At 37.1% G+C, this 14,721-nt stretch overlaps 1 protein-coding gene across 2 annotated transcripts in view; it reads left to right on the top strand.

The window, feature by feature from the left end:
- Positions 1 to 10,452, top strand: part of TNKS (tankyrase) — a 99,627-nt gene extending 89,175 nt beyond the window's left edge. For both annotated transcript variants that reach the window (XM_058167636.1, XM_058167635.1), the window contains 5 exons: positions 598 to 672; positions 3,405 to 3,510; positions 4,437 to 4,623; positions 5,345 to 5,501; positions 8,042 to 10,452. In XM_058167636.1, coding sequence (XP_058023619.1) covers positions 598 to 672; positions 3,405 to 3,510; positions 4,437 to 4,623; positions 5,345 to 5,501; positions 8,042 to 8,128 — 612 coding nt within the window. In that variant the 3' untranslated portion in view covers positions 8,129 to 10,452. The remainder of the gene's footprint in view (positions 1 to 597; positions 673 to 3,404; positions 3,511 to 4,436; positions 4,624 to 5,344; positions 5,502 to 8,041) is intronic.
- The last annotated feature ends 4,269 nt before the right edge of the window (positions 10,453 to 14,721 follow it).

Below are 14,721 nucleotides of genomic sequence, written 5' to 3'. Positions count from 1 at the left end.
AACAGAAACAGTGCAAACCTCTTCTTTATTGTAATCAAGAAACATACATGGATTTATACAGAGGTGTGCTGAATTGTCGCTTGCAAAGCAGCCTCTTGCAAGAACAATAAAGTAGTTTGATAAAAATTAACATTGCAACCATGAATGGTTGTGGCAAGGTGAAGTAGAAAGGAGCATATGGGAAAGATTTGCAGGGGTGAAAGAGCCTTAAGGCAGCTCCCACAGCAGCCTGCTCTTAGATCCCAAGGAGATGTGAGCATTTGAGGTATACCCTAGAGAGGTTGGGCTGATGCACTGTTGCCTAGCAGCATTAATCACTCTTATCTCTCTTGACTGACTTGGTTCCTGATAAACAGCAGGAAAGAGAAAGCGAGACAAACAGGATGTTTTTGTTTTTCCAGATCACCACCAAGTGAAGATTGTTCTCTCTACTCCTCCTCCCCCCCATTAATTTATCGGCAGCCCATCTATAGATGTCCATAACCTCAATAAACTGAATTGAAATTGAATATTGGCAGCATGCAATATTTATGCAAGAATTTTATCAAGTAAATAAGATTTTACATTTACGGACTCTTCCGTTTGATTGTTTAACAGATGCAGAGCACTATCAGGGAACATAGAGATGGTGGTAATGCTGGGGGAATCTTCAACAGATATAATGTCATTAGGGTAAGTTTCAAAGGCTTTATATGCCTAGCTCAAAAATTATTGATGGAAACATCAAATCAGTTGATCCCAGCAGAAGAAAGTAGCAATGATACTGTGTTCAGTTTCTTGATTTCGAAGCTCTTTTGACTATCATCTAGGGTGGGCAAAGAATTTGAAAGAGATGCTTTACAAAGTACATTAGTAATGGCCTTTTTGCTGCAAATGAATAAAAATGAACTGGTGACTTCTGGATTTACCAATGTAAAAGGGCTATATGGGGAGAAGGGAAACTACGTTATGTAATTTTGAAGAAGGAAAACTCTATTAAGTAGATCTAGAATTGCTGGAAAACACTTTAAGTATTCTTTATTCTTTTTCTTTGCTCGGTTGTTTTCAATAGCAATAGCACTTAGACTTCACAGTGCTTTACAGCCCTCTCTTAAGCGGTTTACAGAGTCAGCATATTGCCCCCAACAATTTGGGTCCTCATTTTACTAACCTCAGAAGAATGGAAGGCTGAGTCAACTTGCACCTGTGAGTTTTGAACTGCCGAATTGCAGACAGCCAGCAGTCAGCAGAACTTGCCTTCAATACTGTACTCTAACCACCACCACCGCCACCGCGGCTCAGTACCTTTTCCTTTATCTTTCTTTTTTCTTACATCTATATTTTTCATGTTTATCTTTTTAACTTTGTAAAAAAAACTTCAATAAAAATCATGTGTATATATAACAATACAAGTGCCTTAATGCAAGCAAAGCAAGTCTCTTTGAAGCACCAAAGCAACTTCATCCTTTGCATGTTTGTGCAGCTGCCACAAAGACTGTTGTCACATGTCTTCATGTGCATGCACAGTTCATACTTTTGTGGAGCCAGGCAGCCAAGCAAAGAGGCTAGAGGCAGCTTTTGAAACAACTGCACCGGCCCTTGCAAAGGACCAAGCTAAGTTCACTCTTGGATGACAGCTGCTTTGTTTATATTTAACATTCACCACTGCTTGAAAGACTGCACATTTCAGGCACTTTTCATCTCCCTTGGTGGCTTTAAAATATTAAGTCTTAAGTTATTATTTTATATAATCAATAAAATATACATACGTACATTATGTACATATATAATACATAATTTTTATTACACTGTATATTGTCTTTAACTGATCAGAATTAAAAAAGGATATGTGTATGGGGATTTCTTTACTTATCTGCAAGGCTATCATATTTCTAGTTCAGGTTCTCCCCATTTTTATTTTATTTATTTCTTGTGGTTCCATACAGATAGGAGTGCTGTTTGCATTCAATTCTATTGTCTTTCAAAGGGGTAGCTCCAGAAATGCTCCATTTCCCTACTTACAAAAAATTCTCTTCTGTTCTTTTGAGATGGCAAAAATATGTACAGTTTTAATCAGGAACAAATATCTTTTACTCCTAGTGAGTAAGTGAGCAACTTAATTTTATCCAAATTGTGGAATTCTGGTTGCTCTTGAGTTTGTTTATCGCTTGCAGGCATTTTGTTACCAGATTAGGTAACATCTTCAGTACTAGAAGGGAGTGAAGTTTGCTCTCTCTTCTAGCACTGAAGATGTTACCAGTGCCTAGTCTGGTAAGGAAACATCTGCAAGCAAACAATCAAGCTCAGAGAGCACCAAAGGACTCCACCATTCAACCCGGAGCTACATATATTATTTTCTGTTTATTCTCTTCTGTTTATCCCAATTATATTCATGCAGTTAATAATCTGCTAATTTGAACTTTGTAGGGAAGGCTAAGCATTATCTGCTAGATTTGTTAAGCAACAGTAAAATAAAGTTTTAAAAAGAGAAACAAATTGGAATGATATGATGTTTTGTGGTAGAAGTTAAATCATACCCATTTCATACTTCGTCAAAAAATTGAGCTACTTGAGGTTGCTTGAGATGTAGGAATTTAACGTTTGTAAGGTATGTTTGTCAGCCTTACTAACAGAAGACAAAGCTGTCAAAAAAGAAGCAGCAAATTAAATTAGCCTTTAATTATTCTGGTTATCATTACTAAAACTAAGGTTTTTTTAAACCACAGAAACCATTTTTAAAATGCAGCTTATAGAGTCATACTGACAAAATACAAAAACCTGACTCAGGTTTTTGTATTTTGGTCTTTTTATTTATTTATTTATTTATTTATTCGTATTTTTATACCGCCCTTCTCCGAAGACTCAGGGCGGTGTACAGCCAATAAAACGACAAAAAATCCCAACAAATTTAAAATACACTATCAAATTTAAAAAACTGATTCAATCGCTGTAACTTAAAATATTAGCTAAAATTTATCAAAACTAAAACCTTGATAAAAACCCTATTAAAACCCACTAAAACCCCCATACTAAAATCAATCAGGCCAGCCCCGCTTGGTGAAAAAAGAAAGTCTTGAGCTCGCGCTTAAAGGTCCGGAGATCAGGGAGGAGACAGAGTCCCACCGGCAGCTCATTCCATAAAGCCGGGGCCCCCACAGAGAATGCCCTTCCTCTGGGGGCCGCCAGCCGACATTGACTAGCTGACGGCACCCTAAGAAGACCCTCCCTGTGGGCGCGCACTGGACGTATTGGACAATGGGAGGTAACTGTCGGCAGCAGGCGGTCCCGTAAATATCCCGGTCCAATGCCATGAAGCGCTTTAAAGGTGATAACCAACACCTTGAAGCGCACCCGGAAGACCACCGGCAACCAATGCAGCCTGCGCAGCCTTAATGGTGGGTTGTTTTTTTTTCATTCTTCCATAGATTCAAAAGGTTGTGAATAAAAAGCTAAGAGAGAGATTTTGTCATCGTCAGAAAGAAGTCTCAGAAGAAAACCATAACCATCACAATGAACGCATGTTGTTTCATGGTATGTAAGGCAGCCCTCTAAGAATGTATAGTTGCAGTATAACAAAACTGGTTAAATGTACATAAATTGTAAACTTTGGTTTATTTACCATTCTGCTGTTTGAATGATTCTGGATTCTGGACTCAGCTCCAAGAAGCCAAAAATGGACCTCTGGCTGATTTTTCATCCCTTATCAGTACAGATGTGCTACTCCACCTCCTATAAGGCTCTAGAGTATTTTCCAGCTCCCCAAAGAAATGTCCATGAATGAAAAGGAAGGAGAAAAGTTCTGCTAGGAAAGCAGTGTTCAGGAGTCCTGTTTTGTCTGGGTTTTTTTAATCCAATCTCATGAAATGCGATAGAGGTGCAGGTCAGGAAAAGAACAATAGAGGCATGCCGATCAATCCATCCTTCTTCACAGATAGAAAAAGGAATCTACCACTCATTCAGAGAATCTTTGAATGTATGTTGCTTAGCAATAAAAAAAAATGAATACGTTCATAAATGTTAATCGGTGCTGCAATTGCTTCCTATTAGAAAAAAAAGAAAATCAGTCGTCACGACTGCTTTCTTTACTTTGTACAAGGAATTGAAGATTCTCTCTTTTCTGAGAAACCCACCTTAACCACTGGGTTGAGATGTGTGGAAATGACAGGAAAGCATGCACACACGTGCATCCCCATTTGCGCAAGCAGGGGGTCAGCACGTGCATCCTCCATTTGTGTGAGTGGCAGGCGTGTGTGCATGCTGTTTGCGCAAATGGAGCTGCGCACTTGCGCATAGTTGTCGGCAGCTCTCATGGAACCATCCCTCCCCTCCCACACTGGTTGAGGAACTGTGGTTTATATGATTGAACATGCATTAATTATTTTGCTAATTTTATGTCAAGACGAAGTTACAATTCCTATAGTACATATATATATTTACATGCTATATTTTTGTTTTAGGATCTCCTTTTATTAATGCTATTATTCACAAAGGATTTGATGAAAGGCATGCATACATTGGAGGGATGTTTGGAGCTGGGATTTATTTTGCAGAAAATTCCTCTAAAAGTAACCAATACGTATATGGAATTGGAGGAGGCACAGGCTGTCCTACACACAAAGACAGGTCCTGCTATATCTGCCACAGGTGAGTTCTTGATAAATTGGAGTATCTGGAAAAGCAGGTACAGTATTTCCTTAACTGAAGGAATGCCAAATTGGAGGAAAAATTGGAAAAAGACAGGACATGTTTTTTAGTTTTCTAGCTTGGAGGAATATGAATGCTGAACTGTGAATACTCCAGAGACTCTAGAAGGCTTCTGCAGAGTCAAATATGATTCAAAGAACACAAGAATAAAACACCATTTTATTGCAAGGAATTATCATTGAACAGCTTCTGAGTTCATGCTTGCAGTTTCTAATGACCAAACAGAGTTGAAATGATAAAAATGACCTTAATAAGTCTGTTCTTTTAGTATGCAAACTGCAGTGGCTTGAGAACCAATTATTTGGAAGACTGTATTGATATTCTGCTATCACTTGCTTAGCCATTCATGCATTTGTGGGAAAATTGTTAGTTTTTCTGAACTAGCTCCTGAACTGTCATTAATCTAGTCACGAGAGAGAGAGAAGCCATTAGGACTTCATGTTCCAAGTTGGAGGGTGGGGGGGAAGAACCATAGTAACATGGTCCTAAGAGATTTTTTAAGCAAAAATAAAAATTCACCCTTTTTACTGATTTAAACAATGTTTGAGAAACGAAAATTGATAGGTTGTACAAACTCTAGGTCTCTGACATGATGCATATGAAATGCTTTGCTGCAACTTAGTTCATTTTTTAAAGTGATTTTCTTCCTGTCTTCTTTTAGACAAATGCTTTTTTGCCGTGTGACATTGGGAAAGTCCTTCTTGCAGTTTAGTACCATGAAAATGGCCCACGCCCCTCCCGGACATCACTCTGTAATTGGCAGGCCAAGTGTCAATGGGCTCGCCTATGCTGAGTATGTCATCTATAGAGGGGAACAGGTAGGTGACATGTGAAAATTTATTTATTTATTTATTTGCATTTATATCCCACCCTTCTCCGAAGACTCAGGGCGGCTTACACTATGTCAAGCAATAGTCTTCATCCATTTGTATATTATATACAAAGTCAACTTGTTGCCCCCAACAATCTGGGTCCTCATTTTACCTACCTTATAAAGGATGGAAGGCTGAGTCAACCTTGGGCCTGGTGGGGCTTGAACCTGCAGTAATTGCAGGCAGCTGCTGTTAATAACAGACTGTCTTACCAGTCTGAGCCACAGAGGCATCTGTCTTTTTCATTGGCTCACTGAAATCTTTGCCCTAGGTGCACATTGTTAAGAACCACCAAAAGGTGTCAGAGTTACTTCATATTTTTAAACATAAACTGTGGTTGGCTTCAGCATCACACCAAATTACTATGACAAACTGCATGTTTTAAAACAGGGGTCTCCAACCCTGGTCCCTTTAAGACTTGTGGACTTCAACTCCCAGAGTCCCTCAGCCAGCAAAGCGGGCTGAGGAACTCTGGGAGTTGAAGTCCACAAGTCTTAAACGGACCAAGGTTGGAGACCCCTGTTTTAAAAGGTTGCATGATTCTTTCATGCTTTACAGTGCAAACTGCCTTACATAAGGAGCAAATGAAGACATGCTTTGGTCTTCCTGCAGTCTAAAGACTCCCCCAAACTAGGGGTGAAATGCTTCCGGTTTGGACCGGATTGGCCGATCGGGTAGCAATGGCAGTGGGTGGTTCAGAGAACCGGTAGCAAAAATCCCTGCCCCCCCCATCCCCCATGCATGCCCAGCTGAGCCACGTGATCGTCAGAGCCTTTTTTTTTTTTTTAACAACCTCTTCGGAAGAAGAGGTTGTAAAAAAATGCTTTTAAAAAGTTAAAACAAGACTCTGACGATCCCAACTGAGGTACTTGATCATCAGAGGCTTTTATTTTTTTTACTTTTAAAAGCATTTTTAAAAGGTAAAAAAGCTGAAGCCTGCTAGGCAAAAAATGGGGGGTGTAGGCAAAAAATGGGGTGGGGAGTTCATTTGAGAGAAAGAGAGAGAGAGAGAGAGAGAAAGAAAGAAAGAAAGAAAGAAAGAAAGAAAGAAAGAAAGAAAGAAAGAAAGAAAGAAAGAAAGAAAGAAAGAAAGAAAGAAAGAAAGAAAGAAAGAAAGAAAGAAAGAAAGAAAGAGAGGGAAGGAGGGAGGGAGGGAGGGAGGGAGAGAGGAAAACCTGGCACTAGATGCAGCTTCAGAGAATAATCCAGGGCTGGAAGGGACCTGGAGGTCATCTAGGGCAACCCTGCTCCAGCAGGACATTGTTAGTGAGTTTCTGTCTTTTGATCCCCCGTCACATAGCCACGCCCACCCAGTCATATGACCCACCACGAAGCCATGCCCACAGAACCAGTAGGAAAGAAATTTAGATTTCACCACTGCCCCAAATCTGTTTTAAAAATTTGATTAAGTAAATACTGCCGTCTGCAGAGGCACAATTCTCTAACACTAAAAGATTTCACTATCCATAAAATAAAAATATTTTTAAAGACACATTCAGATATTTTGCATAAGATCAGCCACACCTTCATGTTACTAAAAATACATCACTGTATTAAAAAAGCCAAGTAGGAAATAAACTGTATCAAAGATCTATATGCAGTCACTGAATTTTCCTCCAGAACAGTATGCACCTATGGTTTGAGGTAGACTAGTCCAACAATTATGTACTCTGTGAAAGATAGTGGCTCCTGCCTTCAGAAGGACATCCTTAACACTTTTTGAAAATTAGAAAATGGGAGTAGTTGTACTCATTAAAATCTAGGAAGGTAACTTAATTGTTTATATTTTATACTATATCATACATATGTCATACTACGAAAGGATCTTATTTAAGTTCCTCATTTAAATGTTCTTCCCTTGATTTCATGAATAAGACTGTGACTGATGCTTCCCAAATTTTTATCACTTTCCATGCCATCTCCTTTCTGCAAAAGAGGAAAGGAACAAGCATGGCAGAGAAGAGTGTAGTAGCACTTTGCAAATGGATATATGCCCACATCAGATACACAAATTTTGAGCACAGTCTGGGGTAATTCCTACAATAGACTTAAGAACAACAATACTTCTTCCCAAAAATCACTAAAAAAAAATGCTTCCATCAATTACACATCATTGTCTCACCTACTGTGGCCTTTGCACTCCCTAGAAGAGTTCAGTGCAGTTCCTGGTGATCAGTCTTCAAACAATATTTAGGAAGATATTAGATGCTGACCTTGGCTTTTATACATCTCTTCTGCCCCATTAGAATATGCTATTTGCCCCCAAATGAACAAAGTAAAGAGAAATATTTTATATTTGAAGTCATGGAAAAGTATCTGTTCTACATAACATGATATTAAATGGATTGGGTTAGAAGCAAAACTTTCAGAGAATCATGGCTCCTAAGACGGAAGTAATATAAAAATTAAGTAAAATGAACTTTTTCTGTGTTTTTAATTATTTCTGTATTATGTAAAGTAATTTAACTGTATCTGTTTATTTGTAGGCTTACCCTGAGTATCTCATTACGTACCAAATTGTAAAGCCAGATACTCCCTCACAGACAGCAGTGGCTGCGGAACAGAAGACCTAGTAGATGCTGGTTCATTGAAGTAGATTATGTGACTTACGGACTGGATGGTTGAGATTAGTTTCAGAACATCAAAATTATATGGAATTCTCATCATTCTGGAACTGCTTTATGTGTTTTATAAAGCATTGTTCTGTAAATGAATCTGAGTAACTGATATGTACTATTCCTTTTGAGGAAATGTTTACAAAGATTTGCCTTTTAACATCCTATCTCAGGCTCACTTTCCCTGCAGTTGCCATGTGTGTAATGAGAGCATCACTGCTTCAATCTGGATATATGGAAGTGTAATTTGTAGTGCTGGGCTACAACCCTTTTGAAAGAACAGCAGCAACAGCTGTAGTGAAGTGCAGAGCCTCTGTTGAACCCATACCACCCTTTCAACATTCATTTTTTTTTCTTTTAGAAGTCTTTAGTCAGTTATTTATTTGCATTTTATTTTTCTGTTACAAAAATGAGCCAGACCCTCCTCAAGGATATTTTTGCACAAAGTCAAGTTGACTAAAATCACTTAACAATGCAATAAGAATTTCTTATCCAAGAAGGTGTTCGACATATAGTTCTTTGGTCTGGGATTCTTTTTGCACTTTTTATTAATTCTTTTATGTTGCTAGGAACATAATTTTAAGGTAGAAGTCCTGCTTTTTCCCTATCAAGTTTCTCTTTCTTTATAAGATGTTCATACTAGCATCCATGTAGCAGCTTCTTTGGAAAATGGTCTCTGTTCCTCTGTTTTGCTTTCTCGTTGCTTTCTTGTGTCTAATATTCCAGTAGCACAGTTTGGATGTGTCTGATAAAAGGCATAGGAAACATTTGTTGGATGAAACTGAAGAGACACAGGATCCTGTTCTCTCTCTGCCCTTCCTAAGTGAACTTGTAAGCAAGTTAATGAAATTCCTCCAACAAGGAATTGGATGTCTTCTGTTGGTATTTGTTCTGGGTTTTTAAAGTATTTTCATCAGATAATGATCAGCAAGGGAGCAGAGGTGTGAGCCAGAAACCTAGTCCAGTTCTCACATGTATGTGTAAACTCCAGAAGGACCATTTTTTCACAAAGGGCCTATTAGAGTATAAAAGTTAACCGTAAAGCTTGCTTGAGGTCCTTTTTCCTTCCATAGGAATATTACGTTATTCCTTATATTATGTCTGGATTCATTCATAGGTTGAACTCCATGCAAATATCTTCCAACACCTTATCCCCTTATCCCTGGTAGACTAATTAGACCAGTTAGGCTGGTTATATCAAGGAGTTTATATATATATATATATTTGTACTATTGCAGAAGACTGCTACTTAGTTTCTAATTGATGTCTATCCATTAAATTCATTCCCCCCCCCCCCCGATTTTCTTTGTGGTGAATCCACTTACATATCATCATTGTCATCATCATTAATATACTATCAAAAGTTTACCAATGAAAACAATCTCCCTGCCCTCCCCCAAACATCATTTTTAAACAGTTCAATGACTTTCAGGGAAAAACAAGTAGTAGAGATCTATAAAGTAGAATATATAATGGAGACAGACTACAATATTGCTTTGCAAAATCTTTGGTAATTAAAACAGCCAAAGAAAGTTTGCTTATAATATAATTCTTCTGTGGATGTTTTTTATTCCTTGAAAGTAAAGGTTTATTATGAAATCTACTGGCATCTGCTTGGAAATGGGCAATGGTCTTACCTGATGAACAAAGCCACTACCAAAAATCTTCCTCCAAAGACATTTCTAATATATATTAGAAAAATATACCTAATGCATATTAGAATAATGTACAGTTTACAAGAAAATCATGTAAACATTTGTCAGATTCAGCACTTGATCCAGGAGACGAAACAAGGTAACTTCCTTGAATCCTTCAGTTTTGCTTCTGTTGTTTGAGGTCATTCAGTCTGCCTGGATTTCTCGGCACATGATGTCATAAAGCCCAATAAATGATCACCAAGATCATTTACCTGTAAAATAAATATCTAAGTTTGGAAAGGATCCAGATGATGAACATTCACTTTGAAATGTTTTTAAGCACAGCTCTGGGCAAAGTGCTAACTACAGTTGAATTGCAAATAGATGTGAAAATCTACATTTTGACAACTTGACGTGGATATGAATTGGGACTCTGCTGTTTTTCACATTTAATCCAAATGGATGTGCAAGCCTAATGTTCTTTTTCTCCAGTAAGAGAGAATATTGATTCTGTGGTTGTCTTTTTCCTCCAGTGTGATGGTTAACCTAATGGGTAATTTAAATCCTACATTCTGAGAATCTCACATTGCTCCTGTTTTGTAACATGTTTCGTGTAGACTAAAAGGTGCTGTCCAAGGAATTCCATTTTCAGTTACTTGTGTCTTGTAGTAATGTGATTTTTATTACTCCTTTCTGGTCAGACTTTGAAAAATATACATGCACTCAAGTCTTCAAAGATCTAAAATTCTAATAAGGGGCATCCTAAAAAACAATTGCAAACATAGCATTTAATGTCATTCAGTGTAACACAACAGTTAATATTCCCACATACAGGAGTTGAGAATTGCTGCAAAGGACTTGTACACTTGATTCTGAAATATATTTCTTTGAGATAAGACTTAAACTAATATATGCAGTAGATTATCTTTCAATATGTTCTGAATAGAAAACCTGATAAGTGCTTTGGTCATATGTACGCACAGTCTTCAAAATAACAAAAGTGGTGTTAGCCTTAAATAAATTACATTTGGGGCTTCCTTCAACCCACTGGGATGAAAAATCCCATCCGCATCAGAGATATTTAGATGCCATAAATATAGTGCCATTCATTGGTTTTGTCCCACTCTGAGAGATATGTATAGGTTGAGACTTTTTCAGAAATTAAAGTTGACAGACTTAATGTCACAGTACAATGTTTGATATAACTATAGAACATTATCTACAGTACGTGGGTTTGATTCTAGCACTTATAACCATAATTAGGAATTTTAAGTACCCCGATCATTTGTGACGGTTACACCTAGTACAAATAGCAGTAAATCTGCTTGCAGCAACATATAGTTTTGAAAGGAACCCTACAGCCAATTAATTGATGAATATGTTTATATGATGTATGTATTTGCAACAACACATTTGTTGTATTACATGTTTAGGTACATACCTATAAATATAAATTGGTGAATCTGTTGAGCATATTTTTTTTAATTACAGTCCTGGGAGTTGGGAAACGGGGGTTGCAGCTACAATAATGTCTTTGGCTATTTTTGGTTGCCCTAATGTCATTGTGAAGAGAGGAGAAAGGAGGAGAGATTGGGTAAACTGATAGCTACTTTCTGCTTTTTTTGTTGCTGGGATTTACAAAAACAAACAGATGTAGAATTTGGCTTTTTCTTCAAGTTAATCAAGAAACAAAGGATGGGGTGGTCTCACAGTTGCTCTCTCACCAGACTACCATATAAACTGGAGGATAGAAATGGAATAAAGAGGCTTTTTAAAATAGCCATCAATTGAAAAATACAGCATATTTTAAAGTTTCCATCCATTGAAGCCTCTGAATTCTCTGGATATATTATTCATAACTAAGTGCAAAATATGTTACAGCTTTCTTTAGAAATCCCAACTCATTCAGAAATGGTACCTTATAAATAAAAACTCAGACTACTTGGTTTCAAATTTTTTGCATACCTTTGATTTAAATAAGATTAAATCTTTCTCCACAAACTTCGAAAATTTGATGCAGAGGCTAGGAAGTGCTAGGAATCTTGGGAATGGTCATCATTTTTATTGTAATATAATCCTCAGCATTCTTGAATGCCTGATATTTGGATCGTGAATTGCATTCTGCCATGGTAATTCCAATAGTAGTGGGTTTTTTTTCATTTTGTGACCAATATCTGTCAATGTTGGAAATGACAAATGACAATATTAAGCAGATAGGAGAGAACATTTTATTGTCCAAAGGTGGGTAGCTGCTGTTTTTAGAATGAAGAGGCAAAATTTCCAGATGGGAATCTCCAGGTAAAGTAGCAGTTTCATACGAGATCTATGAGCCGATACCAGTATATAGAGTGATTGTAATGTGCAGACTTGAATTGGGGAGGATATTCAGGCCAATCACTGCAGCTGCGTATTTCACACTTTCTTTTGTCCATTGTAGGCCAAGCAGCAGTTCCAAGAAGGCAATTTTCAGTTGGGAAATGTCACAAAGAGAACGATTTGAAGGATTTCCCCTACTTGGAAAATGAAAAACTGGAGTGTTAGTTAGTTCATAGATCTTCAATGATATATGTTTCAGCCCTTAAGGAATCAATTGAATAAATGCAGGAATGACTCAACCAGTAGGTAGAAGATTGAGATTTAAAGGACAACAAATAACCAGCTATTTATTTTTTCTCAGTATGGTGGGAGAATTTTCTCCCTAGGCAGCCAAACATTTTCAATTCCATCTGCCTACTAAAATTTGTCACTGTGGAAAATTTGATTTTTACATATGCCTTCAACTTGATGTACATGCACAATATTCTGATCTCTCTTATTTTAATACTATTTTACTAGCTCCTTCCCCCAAGCCACAACTGCATATTATCATATCCTGGTGTGACTAAGACACAACTACATAAATAATGAACCAAATGCAGTTTGTTGAAGCATAGTCTCATGGCAGCATAAAACATAAACAGATGTACCATTTGAACTCTAGTTCCCATTTACAAGAACAAAGCCAACATGCAAAGTCCACTACTGGATTGTCCCATCACCTGAAGGCCTGACTATATAACTCCAAAGATTCTTGTGATCCAAATTACCTGCTTTGTGGGTAGGGTCCGTGTATGGGCTATTGTAAACGTGGACAAAGTCAATGAAATTGCCATCTGCAACCACATTTTATGCCAATTTAACTTGCAATTACTGTATCTGGTTCATGGGGTTGCTATCTAATATAGAAGAGTTAACATTCCTATTATTTCCTTGCACTACAGCTTCCTTGCAGCTCCTTATGGAAAAGTATAACAAGGCATTCAACCAACCCTGCAGCTGATTCTTTTTAAACAAGGATATAAACTATGTATGCAAAAAAAGCTATATTTTTGCTGGAAACCTTATTTCCAGAATTCAAATACAACTGTAAGGCATAATGGGGTTTGTTTTTAAATTACTTGTAGCGCAATACACAAACTCATCCACCACGGTTCATTTCTTGGGTTGGTTCATAAACAAAGTGTGTGTGTGTGTGTGTCTGTATTTATGTGTGTATGTATCGGTATGTATGTATGCATACACACACACCTTTTTCTAATAGCTTCTCAGTATTTTGCAGCCAAGAGAAACAAGTTTTACATATGCTGTAGTTTTTTCATAACTCTGGAAAAATATAGAACGGGATTGGAACTGCCTGGCTTCCTAATTGTTGCATCTCTATAAATTGTGTAGCTACTCAGATTATAAATATTTTATGTGAGAGAACAGCCACAAAACTAAAATTCTAGAATCAAAATTTCTAGGGCTTGAAAGCAGGGCTCTGGTGTTATTCATTTCTTGGCTACCCCCTCCTATAATGCCAAAATTATACCAAATTATTCAAAAAATAGAATTGGATAAAACAGTAACAATTGGTTATGAAAAAATCATGTATATTCGTTCTATTTGTAGAATTTATACTTGGTGCCAGATGTTAATCTTAGAGTAAGGTGTCAAACTGGTATCCCATGGGCCAGATGCATCATGCACAGGCCATGCCCACCCAAGATCCGCAAATGGAAAAAACATCGCAAAACATAACGCAACGTTAATGCACCGCTGCAAGTTTGACACCTGTGACATAGTTGTGTTTTACACAAGAGTTTTGTGATGTAGTTTCCTTCATGCTTTATTAGATGGGGAAAACATGAGGCAGACTAAATAACAGAGCAGTTTTCAACGAAGTAGCTGTACAACACCTATTGTATAAAAACAAAGCTTAAAGGCTGACAAATACATTATAGCATTTGCTTGTTTATGGAGCAGAAATGTTCCATAAGAGTTTGTGCCATAATATAAGGCACAATTTTCCTCTTCCTGTCTTCCATTCATGTTCCTTTTAATCTGTAAATTTGAAGAAAAAAAGACTAAATATGCATCTAAATATCTGTATGCCACTGACCACCATTTTTGTAATTAATTGATCATAAAATAGATGTTTTTATGTAATGGTTCTACGGAAAAAAGTTACTGGTAAAAGATTTTAAAGACTTTGTTTATAGTGCAATTTCAACAATATTTTTTAATTTATTTGTAATGCCTTCAAGACTTCCAGCAAGTTTTCAGAATTGATGTCTTTGTTTATATAGGTTGATGGCCTCTGTCAATATATATATATATATATCTTTAGATCATCTTGGCATCTGTTATTGTCATAGACATTAAAGTACTAACTTTGCATTTAAAAAATAATCTTGTGTAACTTGCTTGCATAGCTAGCCTGGTATTCTTGATTTCTTTTGGCAATAGAAGAACATATAAAGTCTCAGTATGGTTTCTTCATTGTCTGTGAGTTGGAGTTGGTTATTTCCTTTTTTTCCCCTTAAGAGTTAGATTCTCTTAATTTAACATTGTGATGGAATTTTGCATAAAGCCAATGTAACAACTAAGTTAGCT

This window comes from Ahaetulla prasina, chromosome 2, assembly GCF_028640845.1.
Source record: "Ahaetulla prasina isolate Xishuangbanna chromosome 2, ASM2864084v1, whole genome shotgun sequence".
Taxonomy (NCBI): Eukaryota; Metazoa; Chordata; class Lepidosauria; order Squamata; family Colubridae; genus Ahaetulla; species Ahaetulla prasina.
Note: the sequence above shows the minus strand (reverse complement) of the source record. Positions and strands in the feature narration are given on the sequence as shown.